Source organism: Manduca sexta, chromosome 22, assembly GCF_014839805.1.
Source record: "Manduca sexta isolate Smith_Timp_Sample1 chromosome 22, JHU_Msex_v1.0, whole genome shotgun sequence".
In the NCBI taxonomy this organism is placed as follows: Eukaryota; Metazoa; Arthropoda; class Insecta; order Lepidoptera; family Sphingidae; genus Manduca; species Manduca sexta.
Genome location: NC_051136.1, coordinates 12380957 through 12403586, shown reverse-complemented (window position 1 = coordinate 12403586; position 22630 = coordinate 12380957). Strand labels below are relative to the sequence as shown.

General features: G+C 35.8%; 1 protein-coding gene across 1 annotated transcript in view; it reads left to right on the top strand.

The window, feature by feature from the left end:
• Positions 1-22630, top strand: part of LOC119190201 (glycine receptor subunit alpha-1-like) — a 41713-nt gene that overhangs the window by 16344 nt on the left and 2739 nt on the right. Inside the window, exons 3-5 of the mRNA XM_037441517.1 lie at positions 4412-4488; positions 9180-9279; positions 16128-16282. Of these exons, the coding sequence (XP_037297414.1) occupies positions 4412-4488; positions 9180-9279; positions 16128-16282 (332 nt within the window). The remainder of the gene's footprint in view (positions 1-4411; positions 4489-9179; positions 9280-16127; positions 16283-22630) is intronic.

Here is a 22630-nt window from a genome sequence, read left to right as displayed (position 1 = left end):
GCTATGTATTACTCAACCAGAGAGGATATGGAAAAAGTTTCTTACGTCTCGCGAGCTCTTAAGAATCGATAGACTATTTAAACCGCACACTGATGTACACAACGAGTTATTAAATGAATGGCAATGTAGGTGGGACTCGTCTTCGAAAGGGCGTCATTTATATAAATACTTTCCGTACGTTCGCGATCGCCTAATTAAAACTTGGCTAGAAATAGATTACTGTGTATCGCAATTTCTTACCGGCCATGGTAATTTTAAGGGTAAACTGTTCTCATTTAGACTGGTTGATTCTCCTGCGTGCCCATGCTCTACACCTGGTTACGAGGTTGAACAATCTGCTCATCACGTACTTTGGGAGTGTGGTTTCTGGCATGAAGAGCGCAACATCATGTTAAACAGTATGCAAATAACATCCGGGGTTGTATACTACATGGACCTTGTTGAGACTAGACGGAATTTCCGTGCTTTTCGGCGTTTTTGCCATGCCTATTGTAATCAAATCTAACAGCTCATGTGATAGGACCCTTTCATTTAATTTTATCCGTGGTGCTTTATAACTAGCTTATCTAGTTATAAACGTCCCTATCCTTGAGGTTAAATCGCCTCCTTACATCATGATTTTGTCACCCGCATTGCTCTGGAGGGAAGTGGACAATTAATATTTCCAACTCCTCCCTATTTTTCTATTTGATTAATTTCGTTGCGGGATAATGACATATTAGTTTTCCCTGAGACTCGCCGAGCTTCACTGCTCGGTGTCACAAAATGCGTGCCACTGCTGATCCTGGCTTACAGGAGTTGTAGTGGTGGGTGTGAGGGCGGGAAAGTCTCTGAAAGTCTCTGACCCCGGATAGCGACACACTTACGTGAGCCATTATGGCGGGTTTTAACATCTTGCGCACGGTGGTTGCTATCCGGGTGGGTAAAATATTGATATTTATTTTGTTTGTAATACAACCATGATAGTCGAGGTTTCCAGTGCAGCACTTGTGTCGAATAAGTGAAATTGGGTTTCTTTACTCAGAATCAGAGCAGAGTTAAGAATCGTGTCTAGTAAGTTACCAAATGTTCGTCCCCTGTTACAAGAGACTAAACAACTGCAATGTGGGTGTGATGCACCTCTGCCTACCTCTGAAAAGAAAAAAGCATGATGTATAAATGGATAAATTAATAAACGAATAAATCAGTACAGTACTGTGAAGTTTAATAAGATAAAATCATTTAGTTTAGAATAAAAAAACCGAGATAAAATCCGAAAAGTAGATTAATTTTTATCACTAACATTCGCGTTAACATAAGAAATCATTAAGATAAATTCCTTTAATAAGTCATTGCACGGCATGAGCCTAGCAATTATCGGCTTAGTTAGCTGTTACTGTAAAATTAAATGCCGTTATTCAACAAACACGGTAGCGTCTCGTTAATTACTTCAGGACTATAAATAACAATGTCTTCCCTACTTACATAATGTATGGAAATACATACACTGAAAAATGTTATAAACACGCGTACATTGGAAAATGTTCCTTGTTGTGCAACGTAAGTCCATTTTTCAAAATTCATTTCTAGGTTATGTGAAAAGTTTGCGTCAACGCATCATCGATTTTTCCAAAATAGACTTTAGTACTTTTAAAACAGTGACTTATTTACCTAAAACCATAAATGTAAATGTGAGGCTTTTTAAAGCGCCGAAGCTAATTTTAGACTTTCAGTTTTCCGATAAACAGGCAGGTTAGGCATGCAAATCTGAAAACGTATCCAGCCTTAATTCCGCCGCTTTTATTACTGTTTTCCTTGACGTCATTACTTCCACGTGCTACGGAAACAAAAATTCACTTTATACGATTGTGATAAAGTTGAAAATTGTTAAATGTGAGTGGAATTTCTGCCAATTTTATTACAGGTAATTTAGGCAAACTTAGTATTAGGTCAAAGACACAATGTTATTTAATTTTTATGAATAGTACTTACTACCTACGTAATAAGAAACACGCAATGGTAGCATTTTCCAATTTTTAAAAGAAAAAAAAAACATCTTAAAGAATCGTTTTTCAAGTAAAGATCAGTAAGAAAGATAATGATAAGGTTAAATCGATGACTATGCAGAAACACATGCCGGCATAATTCTGAAGACGCGACAAGGTGAAAAAATATTAAAACGAATAAAATATATTGCTCCAGATTTTAAGTATAATTGAAGATAAATTTGCGAAATTTTATATCTCGTCCTTAGTTGACATATGACTGAAATATCATAAGCGCCAAATGTGACCGCGTTAGAAGCGTGCCTATCCCTCTGGGGACAGGCGTGACGTATTAGGCTCGAGACCTTGACAAATGTATTGTCATAACTTAAGTGTATGGCCACGAATTCATAACAAAATAAGTTTTAACATTAAGAATTTTAGTGGGGGGATTTCATTGTTTTAGTTAGTTCATAGCAGAGGCAGTTAACAGTTTGATCTAAACATCTTCGGTAGGCCTTTATTCAGCAATGGGATTGTAAAGACTGAAGTAGAAGAAATATAGTAAACCCAGCGATATAAATTACACACGCATGAATTACAAAGTACTGCGCGGCACTAGTCAATAAGTACACAGTTATTGCTACTGATATAAATAAATTGATCTAATCAATACACAAACACCATTCTGTGTTATTAACACGTTATAATAATAATCTCAGCCCTGTAATATATACTGTCCCACTGCTGGGGTCGGGCCTCTACTACTGAGAGGGATTAGGCCTTAGTCCACCACGCTGGCCTAGTGCGGATTGGTAGACTTTACATACCCTCGAAATTCCTATAGAGAACTTCTCAGGTATGCTGATTTCCTCACGATGTTTTCCTTCACCGTTAAAGCAAGCGATAATTCACAAAGAATACACACATAATTTTTAGAAAAGTCAGAGGTGTGTGCCCTTGGGATTTGAACCTGCGGACATTCGTCTGGGCAGTCCATTGCACAACCAACTAGGCTATCGCCGCTTTTTTTTTTATTAACACGTTATTGTTAAATAATGTCCATAATTTGCCAGAAATGTGTATTCTGTTATTACGCTTCATTATCCATCGCTCACGGCTGAACATCAAAGGTTATATATGATGTAATTTCAACAGAAACTTTGCTACATTACATGACGCTTTGAAAATTATAAATTCGGTAAATATTTTTCATGGGACGGAACACACTTGGCGGAAAGTGGGTGCCCTAGTTACGCTCTCTGCATACCCCCTTCGGGGATAAATGCGTGATGTGTGTGTAGTAAATATTTTACGGGTATATAATAAAACTAGTTTTTGCCTACGGTACCGCCTGTGTGTAAACGTTTTTCAGGGATAAATATTTTCTCGGGATAAAAAGTAGCCTATGGCAGTCAGAAATAACGTATGTAAGATCTATGTATTAGTGAAAGAATTTTTATAATCCTTTTATTGGTAAAAAATATTAGCCTCTACAAACTTACAAACAAACATTGAAACTCATAAACTAATAGTAAAAATTATATAGGTAGATTACTTGAGGTAGTCCACGAAGTTTTAATTTATGTAATTTGACAACTGATGAAACTAAAAAGCATGATTTATAAATTAATAAAGGAATAAAATTAAAATAAAAAAGCGGCGATAGCCTAGTTGGGTGTGGAACGGCCTGCTAAGACGAATGTCCGCTCGTTCAAATCCCAAAGGCACACACCTCTGACTTTTCTAAAATCATGTGTGTATTCTTTGTGAATTTATCGTTCGCTTTAACGGTGAAGGAAAACATCGTGAGGAAACCTGCACATCTGAGAAGTTCTCTATAGGAATTTCGAAGGTGTGTGAAGTATACCAATCCGCACTAGGCGAGCGTGGTGGACTAAGGCCTAATCCCTCTCAGTAGTAGAGGAGGCCCGTGCTCAGCAGTGGGCAAGTATATAATACAGGGCTGATATTATTAAATTACCCACACTATTAAATTATAAATTATACTGTGTGATACTAGCATAATTACCATTTATTTTTACAGGCACAGGAAAATTACTTCAGTGCACCTGGGGCCTTATTCTCTATCCCGCACGTTATTTTAACAGTGCGTAACAAGCACTGAACACAACGCGTCATGTTTAGGACTATAGAAATTTGGCTTACAGAATACCATTCCACGCACATTTCTCGAAGATAACATGACACGGCCGCGTTACGCGTTTACACTATCATACAGAATAAGGGCCCTGATGGAAAGTGGAGTGGTATCTAATACAATGTCAGTCAATTAGCCCTTTGGCAGATTTTTAAATGACGCTGGCATCATACAAATGGCGCTATAGATACTACAGTCATTTAGAGACTTGTAGCGGCTTTTAATACGAGCGAAGTCGCGTGTAACACCTAGTTTCCTATGTCTAAATGCATAATTTCTTTTGCAGGTTGTGCAATGACGTGGTGTCAAAAAGGAATCACACTCTGAAGCCCCGTGTCGTGCTTCCCGAGAATTATGTTAAAGGTACAGCATTAGAGGGCACCCTGGGAACATTCGCGTGCATACAGCTTTTCGAGCATTTCAGGCCTGGCCAATGAACTTTGCATGTACAAACTTGGTTTGAATGTAAAACGCGATAGTATTTTATAGTGTTTTGACAAATCACGATATTAAGTGACGAATAAACGGACTCGCTAGAAGATTACCTAGGATTAAAAACATTATCATGCCATAGGAATTGGTTATGGTGAATTTTAAGCTCATTTTTTTTTATTGCTTTGCATGACAGGACGAGCTTGCCATTGGCCTGATGGTAAGCGATATGACCGCCCATGACCAGTAGAAACACCATCCAATACCTTACATTTCAAAGTATTGTTTGGTATTCCACTGCACTCGCCATCCTGAGACTGGCTACAATGTCCTTCCAACCGAAACACGACAGTGACTACACGCTGCTGCTTAGCGGCAGAATAAGACGTTGCGGTGATTCCTACCCAGGCAGACTCACAGATGAGAGACCTACCACCTGTCAAGTAGCTATTATATTATCACTTATCAAACATAAATTAAGAGTGTAATTAAATTGTTAATTTAGATAAGGAAAAAGACGCTAAATCGCTTGAAATAAAGACTTATCGTTGTCATGACGATCGTGAGATGATCTATTTAAGTAATTTAGATAGTAGACAGTCTTCGGAAATGTGACCGGCTTTCGTTTACTAGATATTGGAACGCCAGCGGCTGGCATTGGATCTCCAATATTTTTTTACAGACAGGAAATGAAATTTCTTTATGTTCCCGAGTAATGGAATCCTTTAAGACGTGGATTTTCGGTCAGGTCAACGTCACGAATATTATTCTGTTATGGAAATTATTAGGAAAACGTTTATATTTGGTTTATATTACTGGTTGGTGAAAACTTTTTGGAATAGTTTAAATCAATATAAAGTAAGGAATGTACAGTCAGCCACAAAAACAACTGAACAGATTAAAAAATTCAAAGCGTTTCCACATATTAACTTTAATCGAAATATTAATTTTTCTTTATCTAAAATAAAGTAAACCGTTTTAGATTTATTATTGATAAGAACACAATAGCATAAAGACGACTAGATATTTTGAATTCGTTCAGCTACTTTTGCAGCTGACTAATACACATTTACTAAACTAGATTTGACATTATATACTATTAGGAACTAAAGCGATTTTGATTAAAAAGAAATATCACTGACTACAGAAATACTTTCACTAACATTTCACCAACCAAGGGACTTATACGACTGTCTATAATAAGTGTGTTTGATAGTAGAAAGTGTCGCAAATTTCCTCACAAAAGTATTTTTATTCTAACAGTACAGTATGCAAATACGTAATATAAAATCACTTAAGTTTTATGTTCAGTCCACAACGGGCCATAATAGCGATAAAATTCGCTGCATCAACGTACAAAAATGTTTCCAAAACTAAGTTATAAAACGACATTTGATTTTAAAAGGATCTTTTAAATTAGTCATCAACTCAACAAAGGGTTTTAAAACGCAATAAGAGTTCAGATTTAGTTATATTATGCCAATTTATTTCAATTTTACCAAATTTAGGTATGAAAGATCACAGAGTCCTTGGAAAAGGACCAAGTATTTGTTTGAAAAATATATTTAGACGAAAAATCTAGAAAATTCTGACGATAAAATGCTCATATATGAAACGTTACTGTTGGTCAGTCCTAGTCGTTTACGCCTAAAAAATATATATACCTATAGACGTGTATAAAGATAAACGATGTAGTTAAAATGTATTTTTCCCTCAATATAAGTACAAACGTAATCAACATTTTAACCGACGAAAAACAAACGGATTTTTTTTTTTATTTTACTTATTCAATATTACTCTTCCCAATAAGTTACACTCGACTGAACAATTGACACAGCTTTCGCAGTCATGGAACATAAAATAATATCACGTATCATATTGGTATAATATCTTCATTAGTGTCAAATATTATAATACGTAATACATTTACTGTCCCAATACTGGGCACCGTCTCCTTATAAGCATGGTTGGGGAAAAGGTATCGTATTCTGGTCAGTAACAGATTTAAAACCAGGTTAATGATTTTGACTCTTACTCATCAAAGAATTTACAAAATTGAATGAGTTGTTCCATAGATTATCGTCAACAGCGAAATTCCAAATTTAGCGAACTCCAACTCTTTAAAATTTATATAAAAAAAAGAAACCCAATTAATATTGACCGACTTAACTTCGGCTTAGGTTTAAAATAACTTAACAAGGATCGTAATGAATATGTATGATGGTTATTGAGGTCCCAGCTGTCGACGACTGGAAAGGGATCGTAATCCGATGAGAGTCCTCTTATTAGGTCATATTGACTTTTGCTCGCCGCTCCGTCTGAGATGAAATAAGAACTATTTTCGAGTACAATATGCACGACGAAAAACCAGATAGATGTAATGTGTCATTGAAAATAAAAACAAAAATGGTTAATTTATTTTTGAAATTACTCGTAGTTAGGTGTAATAACAAAAAAATATAATAAGATTCTAGTTCAAAATATAGGGCTGAAGATTTTGTTTGTTTGAACGCGCTAATCTTAGGAATTACTAAATCGATTTTAATTTTGCTTGCATTAATACGAAGCTACATACTCGTGAGAGCTATAGGCTACTATTTATTCCTGGCAGACCTTTATACCGGAACGCCTTTTTATGCGGGTGGATCCGAAAGGAACATACAAGCAAAACACGGATGTAACTTTAAAATTTATTCATCTAGGTGAGGAACTTTGCTTATGAAGAGACGTGCGAAACAAATTATTTATTATTTTAAAACCAATATTTAAACCGAAGCACAAAACAACAAAAAAAATATTTATTTAAAACTTTTTTGTACACCAAAAATGTAAAAAGAAAACAAAAAGAAGACAATTTGCATACAGACGGTGGAAAAGAATACATTGGTGGTACAAAAGGCGGTCTTATCGCTCTAGGCGATCTCTACCAGACAACCATTGGATGGAGATGATAAAAATAGTCGAAAGGGCAGTTTAGGGCGTACGAAAAAAGATAAAAAAAATTAATGATAATAATAGCAATAATAATAGTAATGTGAAAAATTTGATACGATAATATATAGAATATACTACATAAATATACATATGCGCTAACACAAATAATTTATAGACAACATATACATACATAAAATTACATACATATATAAAATTAGTACAACACTAAACAATTACGCAAGCAATACAACATAAATCGAAATATTGGATAATGTTAAAAAATTAAAGAAGTTAGGAACCATTAAAGATTTGTATTGAAAGAACTTTATTTGCGGTCACGACTTTAAAAACTTTATACACGAAGAGGCCCAATGCCAAAGCGGGAAGTTATAATAAACTCAAGGCATATTATATTGAACTGTGTCAATAAAACTTGTTATAACTTTTAATTTCATAACACGATCAAATTGAGTGGGATTAATGTAAGATAGAAAAAGGAATTTCGATAAAAAATTGTTTCAATGTTATTTTAAGGAATTTTATCAACATTTTCGCTATAAACACCCAAAACTAGAAGAATGATTCAGTGGCTATCCGCTCTAGGGAAGGAAGCCTTGAGAATCCGTAAAGTGATTAATCGCTTGTTTTAACGGTGAAGAAAAATATAGTGAGCACACCTGAGAAGTTCTCTATATGAATTTTGTGAGTGTATAAAGCCCAGCATAAAGTGTAACTATTGTTAAACTGTCTAGAATTTTTCCTCCTAAAAATAGAAAAACTAAATTATGTTTATATTAAAATATATGCGTGAGAGAGTCGTCATGTCAATTTTCGACAAAATCTACAAAGCATGTCGTTATAGATGTGGAAATTTTATTAAAACCATTATCTGATAAAATATTATTATTCCTATTCCGTTCCGAGTCCGTTTACTTCCATTTAGTTGGATAATCTTAACTTTTTAGTCGACAATATTAACTAGATTTAGTAGATTGTGGTAATTTATTTTTCCCAGGCACAAAACTTTGTCTAGACCAATTTGGGTATTCATTATTATGTAAAAAATTGATTTTTTTTCCTATAACATAATGGAATTTGCCATTGCTAAACACGTTGATCTTTGTCTAATAAGAATTCTTTCAAGGATTCAAACGGATGTGGTAATGGTTATAATATGACATTCGATTTTTTTTTTATTTTTATTGCTTTGAATGACGAGACGAGCGTGCTGTTCGCCTGATGGTAAGCGATACGACCGCCCATAAACAGTAGAAACATCATCCAACATCTCGAATTACAAAGTATTGTTTGATATTCCACTGCGCTCGCCATCCTGAGACGTGAGATGTTAAGTCTCATTATGTCCAGTGGTTGCACTGGCTACAATGTCCTTTAAATCGGAGCACAACAGCGACTACACACAGCTGCTTGGTGGCAGAAATAGACATTACGATGGTACCTACCCAGGCGAACTCTCACATATGAGAGACCTACCACCAATATAAATCAAAATTGTACATTGAATTTATTCATAGTGTAAATTTGATTTTTGTTATCACAGTATCTTTATTGTGGTATTAGTTAGATACCAACCTTTTGTGACTCCATTAAAAGTAAACAAACTCGTGAAGTATCAACACTAACACCGAGTGTGTAATTATGTTTGCATCGAACATGTTTGTTTTCAGAGATGCGTCCCCCAGCTCGGAAAGGTCAGCCTGTCATCGTAGAATTCAGCATTTATGTTGTCGACGTCAACTCAATTAACGTAGAAGATATGGATTTTAGGTATGTATTTGTGATGCTAGAACCAAGTTTTTTTTTTATTTCTTTGTATGACGAGACGAGTTTGCCTTTCGCCTGATGGTAAGCGACACGACCGCCCATAAACAGTAGAAACACCATCCAACACCATGAATTACAAAGTATTGTTTTGTATTCCACTGCGCTCGCCATCTGAAACATGAGATGTTAAGTCACTCAGTCACAGTCACTGACATTAGGTACACTGGCTACAATGTGCTTCAAATCGAAACACAACATTGACTATACGCTGCTGCTTGGCGGCAGTAATAGACATTGCGGTGGTACCTCCCCAGGCGGGCTCTCACTTATAAGAAACTTACCACCAGTAGTACCTACCACCACGTTAAAGTGTAATGACATTAATTATTAGATTAGTCGATACGAAGCCTAAATGTATACACGATGTAGCACTATAATTGAACATATATGTATTGATGTTTGATATTTGATTTAACTGTCATCTAACAGGCATTTGTACCCTATTTATTATGAATGTTGACATAAGTGTATCCTCAGTTTTGACACAGGATAAAGACATGAAATTTAAGGAATAAACAATTCTAACGTATGCGAAACGTAAACGGGATCTAGACACTTCATTTTATATGAAAATTAGAATTTAAACACACTCTTCGTATGCAATGTAATCTTAAGGTTGTACAAGGTTATTTTGATATTTCTTAACGTAAATGAAACCTTATCTTCTTTAAAAAAGTACTTACCAATAGGTGTAAAATAAAAAACGTAACTTTCGAACAAAATATATATTATGAGAGCGGCGATAGCGTAGTGGGGTGTAGAACGGACTGCCGAGACGAATGTCCGCAGGTTCAAATACCAAGGGCACACACCTCTGACTTTTCTAAAAAATCATGTGTGTATTCTTTATGAATTTATCGTTCGCTTTAACAGTGAAGGAAAACATCGTGAGGAAACCTGCACATCCGAGAAGTTCTCTATAGGAATTTCGAAGGTGTGTGAAGTCTACCAATCCGTACTAGGCCAGCGTGGTGGACTAAGGCCTAATCCCTCTCAGTAGTAGAGGATGCCCGTGCTCAGCAGTGGGCAAGTATATAATACAGGGCTGATATTATTATTATTATTATATATATTATGAATAAAAATAAGTTTCATTTTACACGTCCTGCTATTACTAATCTAAAATAATTCGTTGCGGGGCAGAAACATATTTTGCCAGAAATCTACCCACGCACACTATATGCGTACTAAATTACAAAATGTTCATTATACCGGAAAAGTAAAATTAGGATTTTAAATAAAAATATTCTTTATTAATGAATTATTTTTGCACAATGTTAAGTAAATACAAATATGTGATTATTTTTTTAACGCAATGTCAAAACCCGGTAAAACACTGGGCACGTATCCTAAATTTGTCCTTACGTATAATATTTAATGTTTCATTTAATAAAGATTAATAATTATTGTTTTTTAATACCATTTCATTCTGATTACAAATTTTGTACTATTGTGACAAATTATCATGCTGTCTGATGCAAGGGAAGATTAAATTTCACCAACAAAAAACTTTGCATTTAAATTGCACCGAAAATTTTAAATCGCCTGTTAAGATCTCAGAATAATAGTAATAGATTTATTTTGAGGTTGCATACGAGATGATAGTGACAGGACGATTTCTAGGCCCTAAAAACGAAAATAAATTACTTTATACAATGATTTTGTAGGCTAAATGACAGAAGCATTCCCTTTTTTTGTTATGAAAACAATTTGTTAGTATTAATATAGCTTAAGAAAACCAATCATGGATTTAATAATGATAATAATAATAATATCAGCCCTGTATTATATACTTGCCCACTGCTGAGCACGGGCCCCCTTTACTACTGAGAGGGATTAGGCCTTAGTCCACCACGCTGGCCTAGTGCGGATTGGTAGACTTCACACACCTTCGAAATTCCTATAGAGAACTTCTCAGATGCGCAGGTTTCCTCACGATGTTTTCCTTCACCGTTAAAGCGAACGATAAATTCACAAAGAATACACACATGGTTTTTAGAAAAGTCAGAGGTGTGTGCCCTTGGGATTTGAACCTGCGGACATTCGTCTTGGCAGTCCGTTCCACACCCAACTAGGCTATCGCCGCTTTTAATAATTGAATTTAAAAATCATGATGATTGTTTAATGTTGATATTACTTTATATTATATTGATATTACCTGAATATAGATAATATAGTTAGAAACTGATGCGATTTTAATTTAAAAAAAGATTATCACTTACTACAGAAATATTTTTACTAATATTTCACCAACCAACCGACTTATACGACTTCAATGACCAACTGCCCTGACCAGTTAATCGCTCAGTGATTTTACAGCAAAAAATGTCACAAATACCCTCACAAGAATATTTTTATTCCAACACTATATCGACGGTTGAAAAACTAAGACTTAAGCGACATTATTTTCGACACTAAGTTGCATCTCTATTTAAAATCAGCACTCTTTTCTGTTTTTTTAAACTATATAAAATTTTCCGAAAATAAATGTTTTTTCTGCGACGCTCATTTTAACAATATTTAAAATCAGCATTCTTTTCTATGTTTTATTTAACATAGTTAATTTTTTTTAAAAGCAATGTCGCTTAGTTTAATTAGCCTTTTAACAGTCGATATATATTTTCTATTATTATTAATTAATTCATGAAGTTAACAGATTCCTTTTTAATGTCTGTACCAAAATAAAAGAATTCTTGTCACTGAGCGGTTTTTAGAATTAACGCACAATAGATTTCCAAGAATATTTAGGCTACGAGATCATCCGAAATCCGTCTGATGCCTAAAATATTTTAGCTGCTATGTGAAGAATTTAGGATCGTAAAGAATTCTTATATTTATGTCACATTTTACTGAAGTAAATTCCTTATATTGTTATCCGACAGGATTTTTTCTTTGTAAAAATTTAATTCCACGTAGTGATATTCAGATTTCATTGCAGAAGAGATTTTTTTTAGATTAAATCAGATTTTTATGTACTTTTAAAATATGAATAAAAAAAATCCTTTTTTTTATATAAAAACTAAAAATGTTGATCCATTACATACTTCATGAAAATTCTATAGCGATATTCATAAATTTTGTTCACTGACAGTTTGGCGACTTGCCTACTCACCTGTCAAGGATTCGAATCTATACTATTATATAAAGCTGAAGAGTTTATTTGTTTGTTTGTTTGTTTGTTTGTTTGAACGTGCTAATCTCAGGAACTACCGGTCCAATCCGAAAAATTCTTTTTGCATTGGATAGCCCTTTGTTCGTGGAGTGCTATAGGCTATATATCATCACGCTATACCCAATAGGAGCGGAGCAGTAATGGCTGATCTCAGGAACTACCGGTCCAAACTGAAAAATTCTTTTTGCGTTGGATAGTACTTAGTTTGTGGAATGCTATAGGCTATATATCATCACGCTATACCCCATAGGAGCGGAGCAGTAATAGCTAATCTCAGGAACTACCGGTCCAAACTGAAAAATTATTTTTGCGTTGGATAGCCCTTTGTTCGTGGAGTGCTATAGGCTATATATCATCACGCTATACCCAATAGGAGCGGAGCAGTAATGGCTAATCTCAGGAACTACCAGTCCAAACTGAAAAATTCTTTTGCGTTGGATAGTACTTAGTTCGTGGAATGCTATAGGCTATATATCATCACGCTATACCCAATAGGAGCGGAGCAGTAATGGCTAATCTCAGGAACTACCAATTCGAACTGAAAAATTCTTTTTGTGTTGAATAGTCCTTTGTTTGTGGAGTGCTCAAAGTTATATACCATCACGCTATAACCAATAGGAGCGGAGCAGTAATGGCTAATCTCAGGAACTTACGGTTTCAACTGAAAAATTCGTTTTGTGTTGGATAGCCCTTTATTTGTGGACCGCTATAGGCTATATATCAACACGCTATGGCCAATAGGAGCGTAGAGTAATGGTTAATCTCAAGAACTACCGGTTTGAACTGAAAAAATATTTTTGTGTTGGATAGCCCTTTGTTCGTGGAGTGCTATAGGCTATATATCATCACGTTATGACCAATAGGAGCGGAGCAGTAATGAAACATGTTGCAAAAACGGGGAAAATTATTAGTTTTGAGAGCTTCCGTTGCCTGCGCTGCGTAAACGGTTAAAGTTATGCAACAATGATGTATGACGGGATTGTTCCACTTAAAAGTTCTAAAAATATATTATAAAACAAAGTCCCCGCTGCATCTGTCTGCCTGAACGTGTTAAACTCAAAAACTACCCAACGTATTAAGATGAAATTTGGTATGGAGACAGTTTGAGACCCTGGGAAGAACATAGGCTCCCGGGAAACTACAACTTTTATAACGGAAAACTTTAGCCTGAAAAACTTTATAACGCGGGCGGAGCCGCGGGCAAAAGCTAGTACTATTATATAATGCTGAAGAGTTTGTTTGTTTGTTTGAACGCGCTAATCTCAGGAACTACCGGTCCAAAGCGAAAATTTTTTTTTGCGTTAGATAGCTCTTTGTTCGTGGAGTGCTATAGGCTATATATCATCACGCTATACCCAATAGGAGCGGAGCAGTAATGGCTAATCTCAGGAACTATCGGTCCAAACTGAAAAAATCTTTTTGCGTCGGATAGCCCTTTGTTCGTGGAGTGCTATAGGCTATATATCATCTCGCTATATTCAATAGGAGCGGAGCAGTAATGGCTAATCTCAGGAACTACCGATTCGAACTGAAATTTTTTTTTGGGTTGAATAGTCCTTTGTTTGTGGAGTGCTCAAAGTCATATATCATCACGCTATGACCAATAGGAGCGGAGCAGTAATGGCTAATCTCAGGAACTACCGGTATCAACTGTAAATTCACTTTGTGTTGGATAGCCCTTTATTTGTGGACCGATTGCCTGCGCTGCGTAAACGGTTAAAGTTATGCAACAATGATGTGTGACGGGATTGTTCCACTTTAAAAGTTCTAAAAAATATATTATAAAACAAAGTCCCACGCTGCATCTGTCTGTCCGAACGTGTTAAACTCAAAAACTTCCCAACGTATTAAGATGAAATTTGGTATGGAAACAGTTTGAGGCCCTGGGAAGAACATAGGCTCCCGGAAAACTACTACTTTTATAACGGAAAACTTTAGCCTGAAAAACTTTATAACGCGGGCGGAGCCGCGGGCAAAAGCTAGTATTCTAATAAATTATTTACACAAATTGCTGTCAGACGAATGCTAATTGTATCCAAAGTTACCTTTAGAGTCGAAACAGTGTCGCAAACAAGATTTCAGTAATTTACATTTAAACTGCGGTATTGCAACATTAAACATTACTGTAACAAATTAGACCTGTAATGTATTATATGTATTACTAGCTTTTGCCCGCGGCTCCGCCCGCGTTAAAAAGTTTTTAAGGCATAAGTTTTCCGTTATAAAAGTAGTAGTTTTCCGGGAGCCTATGTTCTTCCCAGGGTCTTAAACTGTCTCCATACCAAATTTCATCTTAATACGTTGGGTAGTTTTTGAGTTTAACACGTTCAGGCAGACAGATGCAGTGAAGGACTTTGATTTATAATATATTTATTAGAACTTTTTAAGAGGTACAATCCCGTCATACATCATTGTTGCATAACTTTAACCGTTTACGCAGCGTACGCAACGGAAGCTCTCAAAACTAATAAATTGTCCCCGTTTTTGCATCATGTTTCATTACTGCTCCGCTCCTATTGGTCGCAGCGTGACGATATATAGCCTATAGCACTCGAGGAACAAAGGGCTATCCAACACAAAAAGATTTTTTCAGTTGAAACCGGTAGTTCCTGAGATTAGCCATTACTGCTCCGCTCCTATTGGTCATAGCGTGATGATATATAGCCTATAGCACTCCACGAACAAAGGGCTATCCAACGCAAAAAGATTTTTTTAGTTTGGACCGGTAGTTCTTGATATTAGCGCGTTCAAACAAACAAACAAACAAACTCTTCAGCTTTATATAATAGTATAGATAGATTTACCGCTAATGAGCAAATAAGTTGCCTTTTTTTATACATGCACGTCAAAGTGACCCCACTGCATCTGATGGTAAGTGGAGTGGGGTCCAATAGAATGTCAACTGACGAGAGATGATTACCCCTCGACAGTCGACACAATTATGCCGGCCTGTTGGAACCGGATTTACACAGGCTGATCCTGGAACGCGACACACTTACGTGGCCCAATATGGCGGGTTTTAACTTTTGTACGGTGGTCACCATCCGAGCGAATACATAAAAAATATATCCTACCACCAGCAAATCTGTTACGATCAGATGATAAAACGGTTTTCAGATGATACCCCCTACCATGGTCTTATCCCCGTTGTTAAACTTTGAGGTATTTGTCGTAACGCTTTTCATTTCGAAAGCGATTTGACGTCCTTTTATTTAGATACTAGCTTTTGCTCGCGGCTTCGCCCGCGTGAAGGAGTTTTCCTGGATAAAAGTCCCACTATATATTTTCCCGGGATAGTAGCCTATAACCTTCCCAGGGTCTTATACTATCTCCATACCAAATTTTGCGTTCTTATACCACGTCTTATGTCACGTCCCGTTCCCGTGAGAACGGGATAAAAAGTATCCTATGTCCGTCTCCTGGTTCTAAGCTACCTCTCCACCAATTTTCAGCCAAATCTGTTCATCCGTTCTTAAGTTATAAATAGTGTAACTAACACCACTTTTCTTTTTTTATATATATATAGATAATTATCAAAGCTAAGTTTAAAACCAACATAGAATCAATAACACTTTGTAACCAAGCACTAGAAAGGTTTCAAAGATGTTCTCTTTTCCAGAGTGGATATGTTTATAAGACAGACGTGGAGTGAAAGCCGGTTGCAGCTGCCTGAAGATATCTTCGAGGAAGGCGACGACCACGTCACTCTACCCCCGGAGTTCTTCGACAATTTATGGCACCCTGATCCGTACTTCTTGAACTCAAAAGTTACCGGTAAGTTTGAATTTCTTGTTTAAATCAATCGTGGTAGGGAACAGTGTAACTTCAAGAAATTGTAACATTACAAGATTTATTAAAATCTTTCTTCGTTTTAAATACCATATCCAGTTTGCGTTGCTTCTCTTTAAAGAATCTACCAATATTTTTATTACTTACAAAAATAAATGGAGCATATAAAAGAGGCAAGACCAGCCATAAACACTCATAAATGTACAGTCAGAATTGTTGTCAGAGTTCAATTTTTTATAAATCGTGCATAAAATTATGGACACAATACTCTATAAGTAACAAATACTATGTAGATCAAACCCCAGATTGACGTTCATCCATGAATACTTAATTTGCATAAGGAACGATTATTTAATGAATGGCAATTATAAGACATAGCAAAAACTATAAAATTATATGGCTAATATACACTAGAATACTAGCATTATTGATTGAGCAATGTACCTATTGTCCAAAAATAATCTATTTTTAAGGATTTTTGTGCCACAGTATTTCTGATTTTTATAAAATTATGTTCATTAACGGCAACAGAAACGATATTTTTATTTTTGATAATTAAAACGAATGGTGTTGTCTATGACATAAGCCAAAATCTTTGGGTTTTATAGATATTAGAGCGTCAGTGATAACTTATAAATGGTTAAAGTGCGCACTGCATTAAGTGCAGGAATCGATTTGGTACAAATTTAATATCATTTTACGTATTTTAATAACACTACATCGAATGCTATAAGGAAATTTACATTGAGAATTTTTAATGCGTCTAAAAGTATATCCGAGCAAAAAAATATATTTAAGGAAAATAAGACAATAATCCAGTTATGAATAATTCAAAGAGGTTTGTATTCAATTAAATCTTGCCTTATGCCATGATTTCCGCGCGCTCAGACGAAAATTAAAATATAAATACGAATGAAAAATTTGTTGATAATTTAAAACGTTCTTAAAAAATACAAAATCAAGTGTGTAATTTCATTACTAAAATTACCTTCCTCTTGCTTTTTTCTGCTACCCAGTAACAGACAGAGAGAGCAGCCAGAGTCCCCTATTTAATAAACATTATAACCAGTTTAATTACTGCCTCGATGGCGTAGTTGTATTGCGTGGCAGGACACCGCTCTAAGGTCCCGAAATCCAATCCCGGGTCGGGCTAAGTGATATTGGGTTTTTCTGCTCAGCATCAACCCGAAGGCTATAATTTGTCCCCGTTAGGGTAATAAGGCTTTCGTCCTTGTCTCGGACGAAACACACACGACGAAAAGTGGGTTCCCACTGGTTGTATCTACGCCGTTAGGAGATAAAGGCGTGCTGTGTTTATTTTTGTTTAATTAATGGTCATTCTGAGAGGTTTTATGTAATAACACAGGACAACAGCGTAGTGTAATGCCATACGGTTGTACGTAATTCTAGTATTCTATAGATATTTTTGACGCCCTTTAATCGGTCAGGTATACATCCAAAATTTCTGATTTCAGCATCATGAAAAGGTTCATTAAATAACTTGTAAAGAAAATTCGTAGTTACAACTTAACCCTTCATGTTTCAGATTAAATAAAATCCGAATAACAATTGCAATCTAAAGAAACTTCACCTTAAAAATTTATATCACGAATGGATCATTTTTAATCAAAATATGAACACTTTTTGCTCGTTTGTTATAGAAAACTTTGAAATGGATTATTCGACACTTAAGTTTGAAATAAATTTATAACACAAAATGCTTTTATCGGGTAAATAAAAATTAGATTTTTGACAGGGTGTAAATTTATTTTGCCTGTTAATCTTAATTCTTGGAAATCCGAAATATAACTTACAATCGAAGCCTGAGAAATAAACGTGTAAATAATTTTGCAGTAATTCTTATAAATTTTACATTCATTGCAAAATTGTTGCGCAGAGAATCGAGACGTCATAATTTAGACAATTCAAAATATTTTTTTCTTATCCATTTATACGTATACAATATTACTAGCTTTTGCACGCGACTTCGCCCGTATAAATTTTTATCCCGGTAATTAGATCCCATGGGACAAAATAAGATTTTTAAACTAATTTGGAATAGATGGCGCTATGTACAGTTGGACTATAAATCGTAATAGTACATTAGTGACTTTTGAAGCGGGAAAGCCTTCACGGGCGAAGCCGGGAGTAACTCCTAGTAATATTACAAATGCGAGAATAATACTGTCTGTAACCTTCCTATGGTAAAACGGAATATATTTAGATTAAATTTGGTACACAGTTTAAGTCCTTGGTAAAAACAGGCAACTTTTTATCCCAGAAAAATAAATAGCGGATCTTTTATTTCGAAAAAGTTTGTCACGCCGACTGTGAGCCGCGAGCAAAAGGTAGTAACAAATATTTGTCTACTTCTTTCTTAAAAGACTGTCTCCATAGCGTAGTTGTACTGCAGCGGTACGGCAGCGCTCTGTGCTACTGGGTTCGAATCCCAGGTCGGGAAAAGCGAAATTTGGGTTTTTCTGCATATCAGCCCGGAGTCGACAATTTTTGCCCGATATGGCGATAGCCTCGCCGCCTATCACGTCATGGGACGGAACACATTTGGCGAAAAGCGGGTGCCCTGGCTGTGCCTCTGCATAACTCTTCGGGAATAAATGCGTGACTTATGTCTGTTTATTTTTCTTTATGAAAATAGATTTCGGGATTGCTTTCTCTACATTCATAAAGTTGATTAAAGTTTGCAATAGCATTAAAATAGAATTCTTATCTATTCCAAAACCTAAAATAGATCAAATATTTTTGATTAAAGTTTGATTACATTCTACAACTCCGGATATCTTTAATATCCATATCTAGCGAACTGTTGCAACACGAATATTGTTACAAATCACATCCAACTAGGATTAATTATACTCAGAAGCTCGTGGAGATGTAATTAATTCGCTTTACGTGCCAACATCCCGCAACAGAAGGGTAAGGCTATGATGGTAATGCTAACTAAGTCAATTTAAGGCCTAATGCCCAGTGAAAGGATAGCACGATGAAGTAATTTCTTGAAGCCTAGAAATAATTATTTTATTCTATTGTAAATCACTCATTTTTGAAAAATATGGTAGTATTTTGTTCAATAATGTTTAAAGCGAGTTGGTAGTACTAACATAATATAAATAATTTACATGAATTCAGGTTATCTTGGTGAAAAAAAATTAAAATTAAAGACTATATTTTATAGATAAATATTCTTAATTTATACCTTTTAATATTTCTAAATAATTTACATTCGTATTTCGCTGATCTGTTCCGTTGCTACGGAAATATTGTAACCTTTGGTAGCTTAATTGAGTTAAACCATAATTTAACAAGGTGTCGTTGTACAAAACGCCAAGTAAAAGTGCAAACACCAATACGCAATGCCTTGATTCATATTAAATGTAATTTGATTGTTACAGAAAAATAATATTATTTTAGTTTCATAATACGTAGGTTTATCAAATTTCATGATCAATAGTACGTTTATCAATTATTATTTTATAATAAATACTAAAACCGCTTTGCTATTTAATTCTGAACTGTATTGTCAGTGTGCGCAAGGACTTAAATATGTCGCTTGACTACACGACCCATTCGGCATGCACAATCTATATTCATGGATCAAGAGGGATAACATCTCCCCTTTCTCACTATACTCTTAATGTTAATCCTTGGTAATCGAATGCGAAAGTGTGTTTGTTTGTTTGTAATTCTCTAACTTATGTATAGAGTATCTCATTGTATGAGTTACTGGTGGTAGGTCTTTCATATGTGTGAGACCGCTTGAGTAGGTACCACTACAATGTCTATTTCTGCCGCCACGCAGCAGTGTGTAGTCACTGTTGTGTTCCGGTTTAAAGCACATTGAAGCCAGTGTAACTACTGGACATAAAACTTAACATCTAACGTCTCAGGATGGCGAGTGCAGTGGAATACCAAACAATACTTTGTAATTCAAGTTCTTGGATGGTGTTTCTATTGTTCATGGGCCGTCGTGTCGCTTACTATCAGGCGAAGGGCAAGCTCGTCTCGTCATTCAAAGCAATAAACATTTTTTTTTCTATGATTAAGCTATTGGTGTATCTCTTTGGGAAATAGTCAGTTGTTATGCGATTTTTATTCTCGAATACACATTCGACAATAAAATAGTACCTATTAAAATAGATTGCATAGTCCACTCAATATAATTGTTTCGAGATATACGTGTCCATATGTCGGTGTAAGACTATTTGCGGACTGCCGAATGAGAAGTCCAGGGTTCTTGAAGTGACGATTCATTCAGGAACTTGAGTCACGAGAGGGTTACAGAGGCTTTATTACTAGAGCGCTTGCAATTAGACGTTATTAATATTTGTTTTCGCGTCGACTATGCGAATACAAAGTTCACTCATCTGACTTACATTATTAAAAGATGATAGGAATGCCAAGCTGATGCAATTGTATGAAGCTGGTGGTAGGATATTTTATATCCGCCTGGATAGCAGCCAACATACACAAAATGTTAAAACCCGACATAGTGACTCACGGAAGTGCGTCGCGTTCCGGGATCAGCATATATATCCCTGTGGCGGTACAATTAGTGCATATACCGCCATCTTGTCAACATCGCCGGAACTGCAAGAGGATCGATGCAGTGACACAACTACAGTGATGTCACACAGCAATCACGATAGATGGCGACATCGATCCTGAATCACGCTTGCACAATTTACGCCGACGCGCAGCACATATACCAACTCCGAATAAGAACTGTCGGACGGGCCGCGGCCGGTCAGGCGCAACATCTGCCTGACTGGGAATCTTCCCCCCTCCATAGAGGAACGTAACCATCTGTTCTTCTACAGCGGTGTGAAACTTTACGCCGCTAAATCCCGTTCCAACAGGCCAGCATAATTGTGTCGACTGGTGAGGTGTAATCATATCTCGTCAGTCGACATACTACTGGACCCCCACTCTACTTATCGTCAGGTGCAGTCGGGCCACTTTTGCGTGCCCATCAAAAAAAACTATGAATAATCGAGGTACTTGATGATCGGTGACTCACTGTAACAGCTTTACAAGAGTAAGCTATTAATTATGGTTACTTTTAATACTGTGAGTTTTATACAGCACTCAGAGATGTTATTTAACTCATTATCTCGTGTTAGTTCCGTTATTTCTCCACCAGAGCCAGTTAATGTTACGATGTACGAAATAATGAGCTTTCTGTGATACAACAAAGATAAAGTGTTTAGCATTTTATTACGATAAAAGTACTCTTATTTAAGAAAGTTTTAGTCTTTGATTCTTCAAAACAAGATCGAGTGACATAAAAGTTTTGTTGATTACAAATTTTGTTGAATTTGTTAATGCAGGTTTACCGCTGCCCAAACACGGGAAAAATATTTACCGCACCACTTTTCAAAATTTTGCAGGATGTCTTTAAGTAAATAACTATTATGTTATTTAATATAGCTAACAATTCCTAAGTTTTGCTAGGTGTAAGGGGGAGGATTAATTAGGAATGTTTTGTTAGCAACGGTTTGAAAAGTCAAAACCAAATATGGCCATTATTAGAATTGTTCTCGAAAGGTTTAAAATATCTTTAAAATAAATATTATTCCTATCAGAATATATGTCAAAACTAATAAGTTCTCATGTTTTTAAAAAAAATATTTAAAACAGCCTAGCCCCTTCTGATGCAGGTGCGACTTGTAAAACACTTATATTTTGCGTGTGTCCAGTGTCTGAATAAACTAACAGCAATTGTCATGGCAACGCAACGCTCACGCATCAACAGTCAAAAATTATAGTGTAATGTTTTTTTTTACATCTATGAATTCACACTTCAAAATATAATATGATTTTTCTTAACATTGTGTAAAATCGTATAAGTGTGAACTGTGAACGTTGGATTATTTGATCGACCTGGGCCCTTATTCTGTATGATAGTGTAAGCGCGTAACGCGGCCGTGTCGTTATTTTCGAAAATGTGCGTGGAATGGTATTCTGTAAGCCAAACTCTATAGTCCCAAACATGACGCGTTGTGTTGCGTGCTTGTTACGCACTGTCAAAATAACGTGAGATGGAGAATAAGGGCCCAGTATGGGTTGTTAAACAGCGCTTCGTGAGCGTATTTGGAACTATAATTTGACAGCATTAACATTGGCCGCGTGTATACTACGAATATCTCGTAAATCGAGTAACAATAACTAAAAATGTATGGGAATCGACGGAACCAATTTGCTTTAGCCTCCGACGGAAAAAAAGGGAGATATGATGTTAAACTGCGTGTGTCTGTGTATCCGTTTGTGGCGTCGTAGCTCTCAAATGAATGGACCGATTTTGATGCAGTTTTTGTT